Source organism: Mustela lutreola, chromosome 11, assembly GCF_030435805.1.
Source record: "Mustela lutreola isolate mMusLut2 chromosome 11, mMusLut2.pri, whole genome shotgun sequence".
Classification (NCBI taxonomy): domain Eukaryota; kingdom Metazoa; phylum Chordata; class Mammalia; order Carnivora; family Mustelidae; genus Mustela; species Mustela lutreola.
In genome coordinates this window covers 86,051,906-86,068,959 of record NC_081300.1, presented here as the reverse complement: position 1 = coordinate 86,068,959, position 17,054 = coordinate 86,051,906, and the positions used below count along the sequence as shown (strand labels likewise).

General features: G+C 45.1%; 1 protein-coding gene and 1 long non-coding RNA gene across 2 annotated transcripts; both read right to left on the bottom strand.

Annotated features, from left to right (window-relative positions):
- Window positions 1-623: 623 nt before the first annotated feature.
- LOC131811057 (2'-5'-oligoadenylate synthase-like protein 2) lies at window positions 624-16,668 on the bottom strand. The gene is made up of 6 exons (XM_059139114.1): window positions 16,250-16,668; window positions 8,437-8,725; window positions 7,468-7,643; window positions 4,277-4,518; window positions 3,685-3,826; window positions 624-1,831 (listed from the first exon to the last, which is right to left on the bottom strand). Exons 1-6 carry the CDS (start codon window positions 16,445-16,447, stop codon window positions 1,358-1,360), a joined length of 1,521 nt encoding a protein of 506 aa, XP_058995097.1. The 5' UTR covers window positions 16,448-16,668; the 3' UTR covers window positions 624-1,357.
- On the bottom strand, window positions 13,505-16,088 carry LOC131811058 (uncharacterized). The gene is made up of 2 exons (XR_009345792.1): window positions 15,673-16,088; window positions 13,505-15,062 (listed from the first exon to the last, which is right to left on the bottom strand). It is a non-coding gene; the product is annotated as an uncharacterized LOC131811058 (long non-coding RNA).
- Window positions 16,669-17,054: the final 386 nt, after the last annotated feature.

Here is a 17,054-nt window from a genome sequence, read left to right as displayed (position 1 = left end):
TGGTTCTCAACTGGAGCATGCACCAGAATTACTTGGAAGACTTGTTTGGACACAGACTGCTGAACCCCATCACCAGAGGACCTGACTCAGGTAAATCCGGGATAGCTGCTGAGAATTTTCATTTCTAAGACATTCCCAGGTGGTGTGCTGATTCTGCTGGTCTGGGGTACATACTTGGAGAATGATGACTTAGAGCTTTGAGTGTTGACAGATAGAAACACGAGGGAAAAGGGATAGTTGAATTGGTCACGGTGTCATGATCCAGAATTTGGTGCTCTGGAGCTTCGAGAGTTTGGGCTCACCTGGTGTGTTTTGAGAGTGATGAGGAGAGAGTGAGAAGCAAGCAATCACTTAATTGTCAAAGACCTTGAATGCCAAGACAAAGAACTTAAACTTTGTTCAATAGGTAATAGGAGCCATTGGAGGACTTCCTGCAGGGAAGGGTACATTCATACTTATGCTTCTGAAAATCACAGTGGTCTGGGTGGAAAGGGGTAGGTGAGGGAACAGAACCATAGAAATCTACATCATGTGCAGCCTGACCTGGGGACCTGTGGCTTTGAATCGAGGAGCTAGGTTCTTATCTCACCAAGTCGAAGAATGACTCTCACCAACAAAGGAGGGTGAGTAAAGCAATAGAGTTTTATTAGGAAGGGTACAGAAAAAGCTCTCAGGAGTGAGGGCTCCCAACGTGGTTGCCACTGAGGGCTTGTAGTCTGTCTTTTTTTCTTTTTAATATATACTTTTTAAAAATTTTAAATAAACATATAATGTATTATTAGCCCCACGGGTACAGGTCTGTGAATCACCAGGTTTACACACTTCACAGCACTCACCATAGCACATACCCTCCCCAGTGTCCATAGCCCCACCCCCTTCCCTCCCCCTCCCTCCCCTCGCCCACCCTCAGTTTGTCTTGTGAGATTAAGAGTCTCTTATGGTTTGTCTCCCTCTGGATCCCACCTTGTTTCATTTATTCTTTTCCTACCCCCAAGCCCCCAATGTTGCATCTCCACTTCCTCATATCAGGGAGATCATATGATAGTTGTCTTTCTCTGATTTGTAGTCTGTCCTTTTATTGAGAAGTGACTGGGTGACTTATAGCCTTGAATTTCTGGTGCCATCTTGGCTTGAGCATGGGCTATTGATAACACCTTTAATGACATACTTCTTTGAGGTTTGTTCATTTTCTATGATACATTGTAGCCACCAAAGAAAAATACTGCCGACCATCGGCCATCTGAGGTCAGGGGGCTGTTCCCTTATCTCTTGTTCACTCTGTCTTGGTGCTTCTGCAAGTCTCAGCCTAGCCAGGGACCCCCATCTCTCCCTGCCTATACCTTAATCCTGTCCTCACTCAGGTTCTCCTCGTGAGTAGGATGGTGTCACAGTCTTTAATCTGCAGGTCTGAGAGGCTGCGGTGATTCCGCAGAGTCCGACTCTGGAATTTTAGTATCTGATCCACCACAGAAAGTCCCCCAGTTTCCTCAATCTTCTCTTTCAAGTCACGGATGGAGTCCTCAGGGTGGATGGCGTAAGGTTTGCTGTGGCCTTTAGAGTCCTTCACGAAGACCTGAATCTCAGGAGGGAAGGTCTCCAGTACCCGGATGTTCACTTTAGAGAAGATCCCATAATCTGCTAGTGTCTTCCGGCTGCTGAGCATTTGTCTCTCCCCACCTGGCTCCTGGAAGGAGAGACGCTGCTGCCCGTCGAAGCCCCATATCCTCCTGATCTCTATTTTCATCTTCCAGATGGGACTGTAGGGGTTCACTGAGAATGTCCAGGCCTCCTCTCCTGCCTTTTTCACCGTCACCTGGACATCCCTTGCTGGCTGGAAGGGAAGGAGGACCAGATAAGGACATCTCACCGTCATGGCTGTTGTCTCCAAATCCTCCCCTTCCTGCCCACTGACAATATGACTGATTGCCTACGAAGATACTTACAGTAGGAGAAAGTGCTATTGGTAATTTTCTCAGCCAACAGGTATAAACTGGAACTGTCCCAGGCAGAGCAGAACACCTGATCATCCTAGGCTTACCTGACCATTGAGTCGCCTGACTTGCCTTCTGACTCACCCTGATCAGAGTAACAACCGGCAGCAGTTCTTGAAGTAACCATTCCTCCTATGCGGAACTGTTCAGAGTCCCTATCTGTCCCATGGGGATAACATTAACACCTACACAGGTGTTTGGGCTACTCTAGGTTAAATCATTTAACAGATGGAGGTGGTCAAGGATATTCACTGTAACAGCAAAAGTCTGGAAGCAGCTTAAAAATCTTTCAGTGGGGCAGTGGTCACAAAAGAGAAGGTACTTTCCTCCATTGGATCAAGATATAGCTGTTAATCCAGGGGGACTCGAAGTCTGGTCCAAGTGTGTGTCCCTTGTCCTGGCATAATTAGCATCACCCCGTTTCATGCTCAAAAATATCCTGCTTTGGACATTGTGTTACATGGTCAAGCCCTTTTAGGTCTACAGGTGTGGATATGGAATTGCCTTTCTGATAATTTAATTGAGTAACATAAATAGCCGAATAGTCTAAGTAAATAAAAGCAAAAACACAAAAAATTTAGATTACGGTCAGACAGGAGCGTGCTAGTGTGCGGGCGGCGTATCTATCTACAGAAGGAGATGCAGGACATCGATAAATGGATGTTGGGGAGAAGGCGGTACCTAGAGCCTGGGAATCGGGATGGGAAGGCAACTTACTTTAGTTGTGTGTTCTTTTCAACAGTGTGATTTTTAAAATTCTTTGCTAAACATGTGTGTTACTTTTTCACAAAACGATAATATTAAAAAAGGTGGTGGGGAGGGTTCTTAGCAAGAGCTGGAGGACAGTCCCATGAATCTTGCCTCGCGGGAGCCTCCTGGTCCACTGGACATGCCTGTCAGTGGGCCAGGGCTGGGTGGCAGGTCCTTCTCAGGCCTGAGGAACTGCTGCAGATCTGCCTTCGAGGCCAGCCACAGGATTTCCCTGCAGGCTACGAGATGTGGGACTGGCAATGAGATTTCTAGGGGAGTAGCAGGTTAGGGAAATAAGGTCTCTCTCAGTTGAGCTGATAGCCACCTCCTGGTCTTTGAACCCTGGATTCCTATAGTGTTCAGACCCAGGACTGCCATGGTCATGTGGGGGAAACCCGTGAATGGGGAAGGGGGGGTCGCACACTAGGGGTGTTGCTGTCTGCAGTGGAATCCAGCGCTCCTAACTGATCGTTTCTGGATACATCTCTGAAATCTCTCTCTTTTTAAAAATAAAACTTAATTTAAATATTTTTAGTAATCTCTACACCCAACATGGGGCTCAAATCCACAACCCTGAGATCAAGAGTCGCATGCTTTTTGACAGCAAGAAGTTGAGCTTTCAACAATGCATAATAGGGAAAATGTTACCCTACAGAGGGTATGTATGTGAAAGGCTTTGATTATATTTTTCCAGTGGCTACAGAGCAGGGAAGAAACTGCCCATTTTACAGATGAAAGAACTGAGGCCAGACACTTAGAGCAGAAGGGGAAGACTTGCTGGTTGCCTGGGATATCTCCATGGTGTGTGGGGGTGTGCTACCTGTCCTGGGGTCTTAGAGGTGCTGTGGCCAGAAGCTGAGAGGGTTCACTGGGGGGTGGGTGCTGAAGTGAGGTCAGCACTGGGTCATGACTGAGGCATGGGCTGGCATGGGGATGATCATACCTGTATGTACCAGGCCTGGTTGGGGTCTTCAGTCCTGAAGCAGGCCTGTTCCAGTTCACGAACAGCCTCCCTGGCCACCAGGTCCCATCTCTTTTTGCTTCCCAGGTTGTTGGTAGGATCAGCTGGGTCCAGGATAACTGGCCTGAGAGAGAGAAAGGGAAGTAGATCTCCATCACACTTAGGACTCTGGCCTCTGTCACTGAAGTCTGTAGGACGTGCAAGGCCTCCTTGTAGGGAGGCCTCCCTGCAAGCTAAACCTAAGTTGGCCTGGTCAGAGTGAATCTCGGGGACTCTGCTTAGAACGCTAGGGCAAAGGCACTCTCTCTTGTAGTGAAAGGGATGAGGGCAGATGAGGAGACTGGAACTGATGGTCGCCTGAATTCAAAGGCAAAACACAGGGAAGGGCAGGGCTGAGTGATTTCACAGACTGCAACCCTAATGAAATAGCAAACATCTGGATCACACCATACCCGAAGCTTCATTTATCCTTGGGCTTCTCAGTTACAGAAACCAATAAATTCCCTTTGTTTAAAAAAGCGTGTGAGTTGGGTTTCCTGTTCCTTGAAGCTGAAAATAATGCCAATATACTCACCTGCGTTCCTTCAAACGTTGTTTGACATACATTCTGACAGTCTCATTTTGGAAATCATAGTACTTGGTCCAATATATGCAGATGTTTTGATAATTGATGAGGAGTTCCATCACAGCTCTATACCCTTCATCCAGGCTGAAGTTATCGCTTTGGTTTGTGCCTATTTCCCAGGCATAGATGGTCAATAGCTCCAGTGCATATTTTGGGGGCAATGCTGCATTTCGATATTTAGGTTTCAATTTCTGTGGGTTTGGGGGGAAAGGGAGACAGAGAGAGAGAGAGAGAGAGAGAGAGAGAGAGAGAAAATAAATATGAGATGCTACCCTGGGAATTGAGAATTTCTAGTTCTCTCTGTTTCTAGATCCCAGTAATATTTTGTCAACTTCAGGAATGCCAGGCTGGCTCAATAGATAGAGCATGGTACTCTTGATCTCAGGGTTGTAAGTTCAAGACCCTGTCATGTATAGAGCTTGCTTAAAAATAAATAAATAAAAATAATACAGAAAAGAACTACTTTGTCAACTCCATTTTGTATCTGGACTATGTAGCAAGTCCATGAAATTTGAAGTGGGTCTAGAAGCTTGGTCTCTAGAAGAATTACGTCCCATGGCCAGCAAAATTTCCATGAAAGGGGAAATTGAAGCCTCTCATGGACATTTTAGGCCCCACAAGTCTATGTTCTTGAGTTGGGATGGGGGAGACAATGCAGTATGGTGAATATAGGGTCTAATTAAAGAAAACAAAGCATATAGACACACTGAAAACATAACACAAAAACCAGAACAAATGGAAAGATGGAAAAAGAGTTAAGAGTGTGAAATTTTTAGTTCCTCAAAAATTCATTTAGAAATTTATTGCAATTACAATTTGAATCCCACCAGTTTTTTATTCTTTTTTTTTTTTTTAAAGATTTTATTTATTTATTTGACAGACAGAGATCACAAGTAGGCAGAGAGGCAGGCAGAGATAGAGAGAGAGAGAGGGAAGCAGGCTTCCTGCGGAGCAGGGAGCCCGATGCGGGGCTCGATCCCAGGACCCTGAGATCATGACCCGAGCTGAAGGCAGCAGCCCAAACCACTGAGCCACCCAGGCGCCCCTCCCACCAGTTTTTTAGTGGGAGAAAAATGATCTTAAGATTCAAATATAGGAATAAATGCTTAGGAAATCCAAGAAAATTGTGAGAAAGAAAAATAGAGAGGTTGGGATTTGTTTTCTCAGATATTTCTCATAAAAAGTATGTTTTTGGTGTCAGAATAAGCAATAGCCAAGTGTAACAGAATGGATAGCCCAGAACTAGTTCCCAGTAGATTAAAAAAACTTAACAAAGACTGACAAGGGTGATGGAAGATGGGAAAAAATGCACAACCCAACAAATGATGCTAGCACAATTTTCCCACCATTTGGAAGAAAATAATGATGATCCCACTGTGGCAACAAATACCAAAATAGTTTATAAATGGAGTGAAAGAATTTGTGAAACATAGTAGAAGAAAATTAGAAGACCACCTACACACGGTGGGCAAGACAGAAAACCTACAACCCAGAAAAGTCAGACCCATTTTTGTGTCTGTTTTTTTTTTTTAAGGATTTTATTTATTTATTTATTTGACAGAGAGATCACAAGTAGACAGAGAGGCAGGCAGAGAGAGAGGGAAGCAGGCTCCCCGCTGAGCAGAGAGCCTGACTCGGGCCTCGATCCCAGGACCCTGAGATCATGACCTGAGCCGAAGGCAGCGGCTTAACCCACTGAGCCACCCAGGTGCCCTTTGTGTCTGTTTTTAAGTAATCTCTACAATCATGTGTGGCTTTGAACCCATGACCCTAAGATCGAGGGTTGCACACTCTTCCAAACGAGCCAACCAGGCATCTTTCTTTGTGTATTTTATTTTATTTAATGCTTTTTAAATTCATTTTAGAAAGAGAGAGATTGCCTGAGCATGGGGAAGAGTAGCGGTGGGGGTGTGAGGGGGGACAGAATCCTCCAGCAGACTCCCCGCTGAGCCCGGAGTCCCACTGGGGGCTGGATCCCAGGAGCCAAGATGGTGATGTGAGCTGAAACCAGGAGTCTGTCCTTCAACTGACTGAGCCACCCAGGTCCCCCCCCCCCAACTTTGTATATTTTAAACATTAGAAAAATTATATTGTCAGAGATACTTTAATTAAGGGCCATAGAGGAGTGCTCTATTGGTGAAAACATTGTAATACATGAGAAATAGCAGTAAATATCTACATAATTTACAAAAAGCTCTCACAACTTATTAAAAAAAAACCAAAATACCCAATGGAAAACGATGCAAAATACATTAACACGTTAACTCCCCTAAGTTCAACTCCAAATGTCAGTAAGCAAATGCATGTTTGCAAAGAGTGAACTACAGAAAGAGTAAGGCATCATGTGGGTCCACTTACGTGAGCTCTGGGCATAGCAGTGTGAACAAAGAGAGAGGAATGAAGGGACAGTCTCCAAAAACATTTTTGGTGTCATTTCAGGCATTTCATCTGAATTTTACCTTCCTTTTTATACTTCTTTTCGTGCATTACTTGAATTTTTCACAAGCCCAATGTAATGCTCAAATAATCAGAAAAAGTGATTATTATTATGAAAACTATTATTATTATGAAATGTTATTATTATAAAAACCAGCCTAGCATAGTCAGGCACCTTGGTGTCTCAGCCTAACTTTAGCCCTTGAGCCTCAGTTTTCTCATCCCTGAAATGGGGCTAATGTAGAATGCCTACATGACAGGGTTGCTGGAAAGACAGAAAAAATATGCAGAGCACTCAGAAGACAATTAATGCTCAGTAAACAGCAGCTTTCTTCCCATTGCTGTTACATGAAATGCCTGAGGTCTGAAGTCTGTGGACAATCACATTGGCAGAGCACTTGGGTGGCTCAGTCAGTTGAACCTCTGCCTTCAGCTCAGGTCATGATCCTGGAGTCCCAGGATTGAGCCCAAGTCAGGCTCCCTGCTCAGTAGGGAGTCTATTTCTCCCTCTGCTTTTCACCCAGCTCTCTCTTTCCACCTCCCCCAATAAATAAACAAATCTTAAAAAAAAAAAAAAAAAAAAAAGTTAGCATACGCCTGCCCTCCCTCTTGTCTCTGCATCTCCCAGTCCAGCACCTCCCAGGCCCGAGCCGCCCAGCCCTGGCACCCAAGCCCCACACCCAACCCCGCTCTGAGCCCCATACCTGCTGGTGCCAGTACTTCACCATCCGCAAGAGGTTCTTTAGCTTAACAGGGCGACTTTTCACAAAGTGCCGCTGCAACTCTGTGAAGCTGGGCGAGAATTCCCCAGGGGGGGCACCACTGGTTATTAAGTCTTCATAGATTTCCGGTGATGGTTTAGAGTCTCGGCAAAAATTTTCTGGGAGAGAAAAGAACCTGGTTTAAGAAAATCCACCATCTGAGGACAAGAAGATGGGAAAAAACTGCTAGGTAGAGAGGACTCATAAATGATCTCACAGAATCCCCACTCCTGTATTCTTTCCCCTATTTTACATCAAAACAGGTAGAGGCTTACCGAGTTTGGTAGCCCCCTCAAAAGTCACAGAGATTTTAAATGACTCACAATGCCCAAAGACTTTACCCTGTGTTGGGCACTGGGCTAAGCTCACGGAGCCTTAGGACAGCTCCATGAAGTAGGTAAAATTAAGTGGAACCATAAAGAGCACCATCTTTGTGGATCAAACATGGTCAAATATTGTCAATTTCCTATGGTTCAACCTGATACTATCCCATTTAACAGGTTGGTACATTGAGTCTTAGAGGTGTTAGATACCTTGCCCAAGATCACAGTTAGTAAGTCTTAAGCTAAAATTAAAAGACATTAAGAGTTCGGTTTTTAAAATGATTCCAATCTAATCCTAACTCCAAAGACCTTGAAGTGCTTTCTTATCCTGGTGTTTCCCAGAGGGTCACAGAGGAGTCTCTCCTTGAGCTGGGTGGGAAAAGTCCCCTCTCTCTCCAGCATGGGGCATGGTAGCACATACGTTTATGGAATGACTTAACTTCAAGATACAGCTCGAGTTGCAGCACCCCCAGATAAAGTGAACTCTACTCTCTCCCCCCTGGTTTCTACTTTCCTATACCTCCCCCAACACCAGTTTGGTGAAGACTCCCTTCTAGTTTCTTGGGCCCCAAACCATTATTGTCTTTACTCAGAGCATCATAGGCTGGAAGCACATCCACTCCAATGGCTTTACTGTTCTTCCTGAGCTGGACCTGGAAGGACAGCGAGCGGGGGACCCTGGTGGTCTCTTTCCGTGGGACCATGGTGATGCTGTAGGCTAGGCTCCTGCTGTACTTGGTCAGTCTCTTCTTAATGAAGTTGATGACAAATTCGCGGTGGTCTGCCTGGTCTTGGAAGCTGGAGAAGCAGCTCAAGAACAAGACCAAGTCCACATCAGAGCTGTAGTTCAGCGTTGTCCCCTTCCCAGAGGAGCCGCCCTGGGGAGGAAATTAATGTTGAAGCTTCGCCTATCTTGGGGCCTGAAGCTTTGAGGTCAGGGTGAAGCCAGAGGCACCCATGTTAGGCTGTTTACATAGGTGCCAAAAGGAGACCTTGGTCTCTTCCATATGTGGTGGACTTTGCTGACCACATCTCTTTGTTAGTTTAGACAAATTAAGTGCATGATTAACTATTCAAAGATATAAATGAAAGGCAAAACTCCACTGTACCTCAGGCCCTAAGCTCCTTCTGCAGAGGCACCCACAGTTACCAGCTTCTTCTGTATTATTCCAGAGATGCTTGATGCCTAAACCCATGCTGTCCAATATGGTAGCCAAGAGCCACATGTGGCTAATTACATTTGAATGAAACGAAATTTATAAATACAGTCTTTCAGCCATACTAGCTTCCGTCCAAGTGTTCAATAGCCACCCACAGAGAGTGATGGGGGGTACATGTAGAGAACATTTCCATCACTAGGAAAGTTCTATTGGACATCTCTGGCCTAGCCAGACAGACTTTAACATATATATTTTGTATATACATTTTGTGTGTGTAGGCACAAACATATTTTTTGGACATTGTGTCTGTACATGTGCGTATATGAAGGATGCTGGAAATCCTAGTGCATTGGTAGCATACGTGTTCATAGAATGAGGCCCAGCTGTAGCCTTGAAAGGTACATCGTAAATCTTTCCTCCTGGATAAGAAAAAAGCTGGAAAAGGAATTTAGGTGTCACGGACAAACACCCAAATTCATGGGCAAGGTGATGATGGAGTTTCTCCATTAGAGGGGGACTGAGAATGATGGAAAGTCCTGCCTGCCTTTATTTACTTCACTTGCAAATGATCTTCTTCTTGCCTGGTCCTTTCCCCCACTTACTGCTGATGCACTTGCAGAGAATGAACTAGAAAATTACATGTTCCTAATATTTGGTCAAAAGAAATCTCAACAAGAAAAGCAGAAATTGTTTCCTCTTTCTCAAACGTGTAGAAATGCATCCACTGTCCTGAGGCCTGATTTGTGGCCCAGGATGTGATCTACTCTGGAGAATGTTCCATATGCACTTGAGAAGAATGTGTATCCTGTTGCTTTAGGGTGGAATGTTCTCGATATATCTGTGAAGTCCATCAGGTCCAGTGTGCCACTCAAGGCCCTTGTTTCCTGGTTGATCTTCTGCTTGGATGATCTGTCCATTTCAGTGTGTGTGGGGGGGTTGTTAAAGTCCTCTACTATTACTGTATCATCAATGTGCTTCTTTAACTTTGTTATGAATTGGTTTATATACCAGTCTGCTCCCAGGATAAGGGGCATTGATATTTACAATCACTAGGTCTTCTTGTAGGGTGGACCCTTTAATTATGTTATAGGGTCCTTCCTCATCTCTTTTTATAGTCTTTGGTTTAAAATCTAATCTGTCTGTTATAAGGATTGCCACCCCAGCTTTCTTCTAACGTCCATTAGCATGGTAAATGGTTTTCCACCTCCTCACTTTATGTCTGAAGTGTCTTTCGTCTAAAATGAGTCTGTTGAGGTACTTGGGTGGCTCATTCGGTTAAGTGTCTGCCTTTGGCTCAGGTCATGATCCCAGAGCTCTGGGATTGAGCCCTGGGTTGGGCTCCCTGCTCTGTGGGGAGTCTGCTTCTCCCTCTCCCTCTGCCTGCTGCTCCCCCTTGTGCTGTCAAAGAAATAAATAAAACCCTTTAAAAACAATAAAATGTCTCTCTTGCAGACAGCCTATCAATGGGTCTTACTTCTTTACCCAATCTGATACCCTGTGTCTTTTGGTTGGGTTATTTGGCCCATTTATATTCAGAGTAACTATTGAAAGATACAAATTTAGGGCCATTGTATTATCTGTAAAGTTACTGTTTCTTTCTGGTCTGTGTTACTTTTGTGCTCTCTCATCACTTAAAGGATCCCTTTTAATATTTCTTGTAGGGCTGGTTTGGTGATCACAATTTCTTTTAGTTTCTGTTTTTCCTGGAAGCTTTGATCTCTCCTTCCACTCTGAATGACATCCTAGCTGGAAAAAGGACTCTTGGCTGCATGTTTTTGTTTTTGTTTTTGTTTTTTAATTTTCCAATTAGTATTCTGAATGTATCATGCCAGTCCTTTCTGGCCTGTCAGATCTTTGTGGATGGGTCTGCTGCCCATTTTTAAACATTTCATGAAATCTTTAATAAAATTAAGGAGGGATCACTGTTATATTAAAACAAGACAAACTGGGATGGCCTGGCTGGCTCAGTCAGTGGAGCATGCAATTCTTGTTCTTGGGGTTGTGAGTTCGAGCCCCACACTGGGTGTGGAGGTGACTTAAACATGAAATCTTAAAAAAAAAAGATGAGTAAAAAAGGACAAAAAAGTGCATACTATATGATTGCATTTATACAAAATTCAAGAACAGTTGAGACTAATCTATGTTGTTAAAACTTGGGCTATGATCAGTTGTCTCTGGTAAGAAAGAGAGGGGAACATTCATCTTTTGATATGCATGCTGGTTACACTTGGGAATTCATTAGGAAAATTCATCAGGCTGTACCTTTATGATTTGTACACATTTTTTCATATGTTAAACTTCATTAGGAAAGTATTCAGGAAGGGTACAAAATTATTTTTAGGTAATCCTTAAGCAAAATAAATATATTTTTTGAAGATTTTATTTATTTATTTGACAGAGAGAGTGAAAGAGGAAACACAAGCAGGGGGAGTGGGAGAGGGAGAAGCAAGCTTCCCACCAAGCAGGGGGCCTGATGTGTGGCTCGATCCTAGCAACTTGGGATCATGGCCCAAGCCAAAAGCATACCCTTAAGGACCGAGCCACCCAGGCACCCTAACCCTTTTAAGTAGGCTCCATACCCAGTGTGGAGCCCAATGCAGGACCTGAACTCACAACCCTGAGTTCAAGACCTGAGCTGAGATCAAGAGTCAGATGCTCAACTGAGCCACTCAGGTTCCCTTAGCACAGTGCTTTTGACATCCAACCATGCTGTTCCATATATTACCAGTTTGCTCCACTATCATCCCCATTGTTATAGGTTGTTCCTTGAGTTTTGCCTTCCATCCCCCATCTGTCTGCTTATTGTTTACTGTACAGAGTTCTCAAATCCTTTTTGATGTCTGTCTAGTGTTTCAGCTATAATTTGTGAGGCAGTTTGTAAGAGCCTTACTTCCTCTTGGCTGGCACCAGAAATTACTAGTGTAATTTTAAAAAATCATGAGGCAATTTGGACCCCAGATTCCTATGTAATCTTAACTTTGGTACCAGGTTCCTTGACCTGGGGAAAAACAATAGTAGAAAAAGAAAGCATATGGATGTCAGTGGGGTGGCAGTGATCAGACATGGCCAGATGTCTTTGCAAAAGTTACTTCTGGTCCTAGAAGACTCTCCAGGCCACTCATGGTAGGAAATCTGTGAAATCAGTACATCGAACTCAAGAATTAATTCCAGAACTCTCACCGCAATAGAGATAAATGAAACCAGGGAAATTAGATGCAACTTAGAAAATCTAGCACTTAACAAGTTCCAGAAAGGCAGAGAGAAAGAACTGTTACGTACAATGCACAATGTAATCTCTTCCTTCCTCCTCATATAGAAACAGAAACGTTCATTACAAATGTGTCCTTTATGCTATTGCTGGTTTACCAATATTTATCCAAATATGGTGTTTAAATATTTGGCTTGGGACACCTGCATGGCTCAGTTGGTTGGGCAGCTGCCGTTGGCTCAGGTCATGGCCCTGGAGTCTCAGGATTGAGCCCCGCATCAGGCTCCCTGCTCCACAGGGAGTCTGCTTCTCCCTCTGACCTTCTCCCTTCTCATGTTCTCTCATACTCTCTCTCTCAAATAAATAAATGAAATCTAAAAAAATTAAAAAAAAATTGGCTCTAGGCATTGTTGATCTTGCTCATAATAGTTGGACATAGCTACTGCAGGAGTATTTAAGCTTCTAGAAATAAAGATCATTGAGAGAACAAGAGAAAAGGAGAAGTGATTTTTTTTTTTCTTCTTCTCCAAACAGTCTTCACTTGACATTACCCATAAAGGAGAGAATGGGAACTTCAAGTCAAGGGTATTTGAAGTAACACAAATGGCAGGTATCCAATGGAAACACAACACTTTTAAATCCATAGAATAAATTTAACATACGTTCCTTTTTTGGTGTTAGGTCCTGAAATCAAAGAAGCTCAAGGAGGCCTACAGCAGAAAGCATGCATCACAATCACTCCAGGGAGTTCAGATATTTGGAAGAATCAGAGCCCAGAAGTGCAAAGTTTGTATTTTTTAAGCAACTATAGTAGCCTTTATTTCTTGAAATTCCATTTGGAAGCTCCTGCTTTGCTGATCGCACTCTTGAATCTTTGGCTTCAACTCTGTATTTAAAGATTCTTTGGGGGCGCCTGGGTGACTTAGTCAGTTGGGTAACTGACTGTTGATTTTGGCTCGGGTCATCTCAGGGTCATGGGATTGAGCCCTGCTGCTCTCTCTAAAAAACAAACAACAACAACAACAACAAAACAACACTCTAAAGATCTTTAAGGCTGCACATCCTTCTTTTGGCAGCCACAGTGTTAGAGGATTTTTGTCCTCCTAGTCCTGCGGTTCTTGGTCCTGCTGCTTGGAAGAATGAAGAGGTAGACCTGACAGAGTGGTGGGCAGCAAAGCAAAGTTTATTGAGTGTTAGAATAAAGCTCCTGGCAATGGAGGGGACTCCAGAGGGTTGCCATTTTGGCTTTCCTATCCAGGGGTTTTTATTAACTCTTTTGCAGGACTATCTTTTTTTTTTTAAAGATTTTATTTATTTATTTGACAGAGAGAGAGATCACAAATAGGCAGAGAGACAGACAGAGAGAGAGATGAGGAGAAGCAGGCTCCCTGCTGAGCAGAGAGCCCTATTACAGGACTATCTTGAACAGCTGGAGTGTGGGCCCCCTGTGGATTGGCTATGGAGGTGTACCAGTCCAAGCTTTGATCATGCCCCCGTCTACCTGATGAAGTCCCAGAACCCAAGTCAGGTTCGGTGGGGTGAGGAGGTTCGGAGCCGACGACTAAAGAAAGAATTCTTAAGACGTCGTTGGTGCAAAAAGTGATTTATTAAAGCACGGGGACAGGGCCCGTGGGCAGGCAGAGATGCAGCTGCCCCGGGTTGTGAGGAGTGGTTGGTTATATACACAGGAGTTGGGTAGGTGAGGACAAAGGGGTGTTCAGAAGGGCTATTGGGGCAAAGAATACCATCAGGATATTGAAGGCTTAGTTGCTATCAAGTAAAGACAATTGGAAGTCTGGTGGAATGTTACATTCCTGCTATCAAGCATCCTTGTTAATGAGATTTAGGTTTAGAAGAAATTTAACTTTATTTACTTTTCCTTCTACTTCCACCTCCTTTGGTTTTTTATGGAGGGGAGGGTGACATTAGGGCTTGAGGAACTGAGTTCTGTGTCTTTAGAAATTGGGCTATTGATAAGGTAACTTCTTTGTTGTAATCTCAAGGACATTTGCAAACCAAGGGAGACTCCTGTCTTGCAGGACTGTGATCTCAGCAAGTTAACTATTTATCATTTTATGGCAGTCAGGGATGCCTGAGGAATGCTACACCTATGGAGGGGAGCGGATGAAAGGGGGGGGGTGCAAGGCACCAGCTCTTGCTTTGTCCTCAGCCAGCCTCCTGCTCCCTCATCATACCTATCGGGTTATTGTTCCCGTGTTGCTGCTCATTTGGGCTGACATTTGGAAAACCAACTGTCTCAGCTTGTGATAGTGACCCACGTTTTGTGGTTAATTGTTTTGTTTCAGGATATTCTGTAAGAGTCACTCCTACAGAGGCTGCTAGACAGGATGCCACTGTGGTCTTGTCTATGCTGTGAAACAGGATGCTGGTGGGGTTTTGTCTTAGCTGTCCCCGCTCCCTGTTTTCTTGTTGGGGACCCTGGCCCTGATTACCTAAGTGTCCAATCAGCTCCTCCTAACAATACCACCCCCAGGTGAAGCTTGATTTAGATTAAGCTTGATTAGATTCATGGGACGCCTGGGTGGTTCAGTCGGTTGGGCGTCTGCATTCAGCTCAGGTCATGATTCCCAGGGTCTGGGAATTGAGTCCTGAATAGGGCTTCCCTGCTCTGCAGGGAGCCTGCTTCTCCCTCTGCCTGCTGTTCCCCTGCTTGTATGTGCTCTCTCTCTGACAAATAAATGACAAAACGTTTTTTTAAAAAGTAATTAGATACATGAAAATTAAGGGAAGCTTCACAAAACGGAGTCTGAGGCCAGAGGGGGAGGTCATCAGGGGGAGAGGTACCAACGCCAATTATAGGAATTATCCATGCAGACCACAACAGAACTGTAAACAGGAAAGAAACATCAATTGCAGGCCCCAACAGGAAATCATGTACAATGCATTTTCTATAAGAAATTTACCCTGCAACTCAGCCAATGAGAAAGTCTCATTACTCTGACTGGACTTCCCTTCAAAACAACTCCTGCACCTTCCTCTTCCTTCTCCCTAAATTCCTCTCCTTTCTGTGTTGGACTTGCCTACGGTCATGCCCTAAGGGGCTTGTGCTGAGTTGCCATTCTTTGTTATAAAGTAACTGGTTGTTAAATTTTTTTTTGTAGGTTAACAGATATCTTTCATTTAGCAAAATTAGCAAAATCTAGAGGATGATTAAAGCAATTTTGATTTAGGGTGATGTTGGGTTCTGGCTCCAGGAAAGCAGGAGGAACAATAGAAATGACCGCCCCGGGGCCGCCATCTTCCAGCCCCCCCCCTTAACCCTTGACTCTCCCGCCAAAAGGATGTATGCCCAGGTCACTTCTCCATAGGTAACCCAATACCTATGCAGGAAACAGGAGTATCAGGAGCCCCCACCCCATACCCTCCGATCACCAAATACCTTACCATACATGGATGTGAGCCCATGCCCAGCCTTGGCCGGATAAAGGATACCCACCGATTTCCCGACTCCCCTTTCCAGAGTAGCGGAACCTCGCCCGAGGGTGCCCACTTCCTCCCAGAGGGACTTTCCTGGCTGCCCTTCTCCTGAGCCTTGAAACTTCCCTGGAGAGTGCCTTTAATAAATCTTGCCTTGTGCCTTCCTGGCCTGGTGTTGTGTTTACCTCGCCTGCAAAACTTTACAGGTGATTTGTTAAACGTTGAATTATGTGGTCAGCTCCTAAAAATCCCTTTTAACCCATGAAGTACTCACAATTGCTAGGTATATTCTAGCATAACTATGTACATATAGTACCATTTTAGGAGAAAAATACAGATTATAACTTGGAGGGTACAGTAGGTTTAAAATAAGAAGATTTTATTTTAGAGCAAGAGAGCACCAGAGGGAAAGCACCATGAAGGGAGATGAGAGGGGGAGGGCACTTTCCCACAGTTAATCACGTCTCTTCCTTGTAACAAATCCTGATCAAAGAGGGGGCAGCCCAGAGACGAAAAGACCCCTCCCCCAAGGTCACACGGTCTCCAGGTCACACGGGCTGGGAATCAGAGTCAATCTTAAGTCCCCAGGAGCTCACCTTCACCACCTTCAGCACCCTGACTTCCTGGTCTAGAACCAGCTCATCACGGAAGCAGCGTTCCCGAAAGAAACGCTCTATTCTCTGCCAGGCATCCTTCAGCTCCTCCTTCCAGTCCGGATCGGGCTGAAGGTTCTGCTCCACGAAGACAGACAGCGTGTCTGCAGGGGTGTAAGACGGGACCTCAAAGAACGCCATCTCCACCAGCCCAGGCGGCCGGCCCGGCTGGATTCTCTGGGCTTCTCTAGGCTTTCCCCAGAGGCTGAAGGGCTGGGGAGCTCCTGCTACCCCCTCCGCAGGCGTTCGGCCGCCCACAAGGCTGTTCCTTCCGGCTCCTTCCTGCTCAGGTCTTTGGGAAACCGAAACTGAAAACCGAAAGTGACTTCCTGAAAATGCAATTTTCTGGGCACTCGAGGCTGTCAGGGAAAAGGGCTGAGTGTGGTGGGGCCGAGCGCCCTCTGCAGATCACCCGCTGAGTCTCGGTGTGAGCGTTTCCCCCACCCCCGTGCCCCATTTCCTGCTGCTTGCAGAGCAGACCCCCACCCGCTACAGGAGCTGGATTGTGTGGACCCCTGGGGGTAAGGAGGTGCTGAAGCCTGGGCGGGAAGGTGGGGGCTTGGGCTGAGCCCGGGAAGTCCTGGAGCCAGACCCAGAACCAGCGGAGCTCTTTCTTTTCTAAGAGCAATGGGAAACACACCTTCAGTTTGCTACTTTGTTCCTAAGGTCCAGGTGAAGTTCCCCTTACCCGCGATGGTGCAAAAAAATAGCAGAGCTTGGGGTTAGGAATTCTACGCTGCCCTCATCC

Bases quoted from the DNA above. Each gene is read 5' to 3' on its own strand.
- LOC131811057 (XM_059139114.1), bottom strand. From the start codon at position 16,447: ATGGCGTTCTTTGAGGTCCCGTCTTACACCCCTGCAGACACGCTGTCT. The intron at 7,644-8,436 runs GTAAAGACAATA...TTTCTCTCCCAG, and splicing joins TCCAGCCTATGATGCTCTGA to AAAATTTTTGCCGAGACTCT. The intron at 1,832-3,684 runs GTATGATCATCC...CTTCCCTTCCAG, and splicing joins ACCAGGCCTGGTACATACAG to CCAGCAAGGGATGTCCAGGT.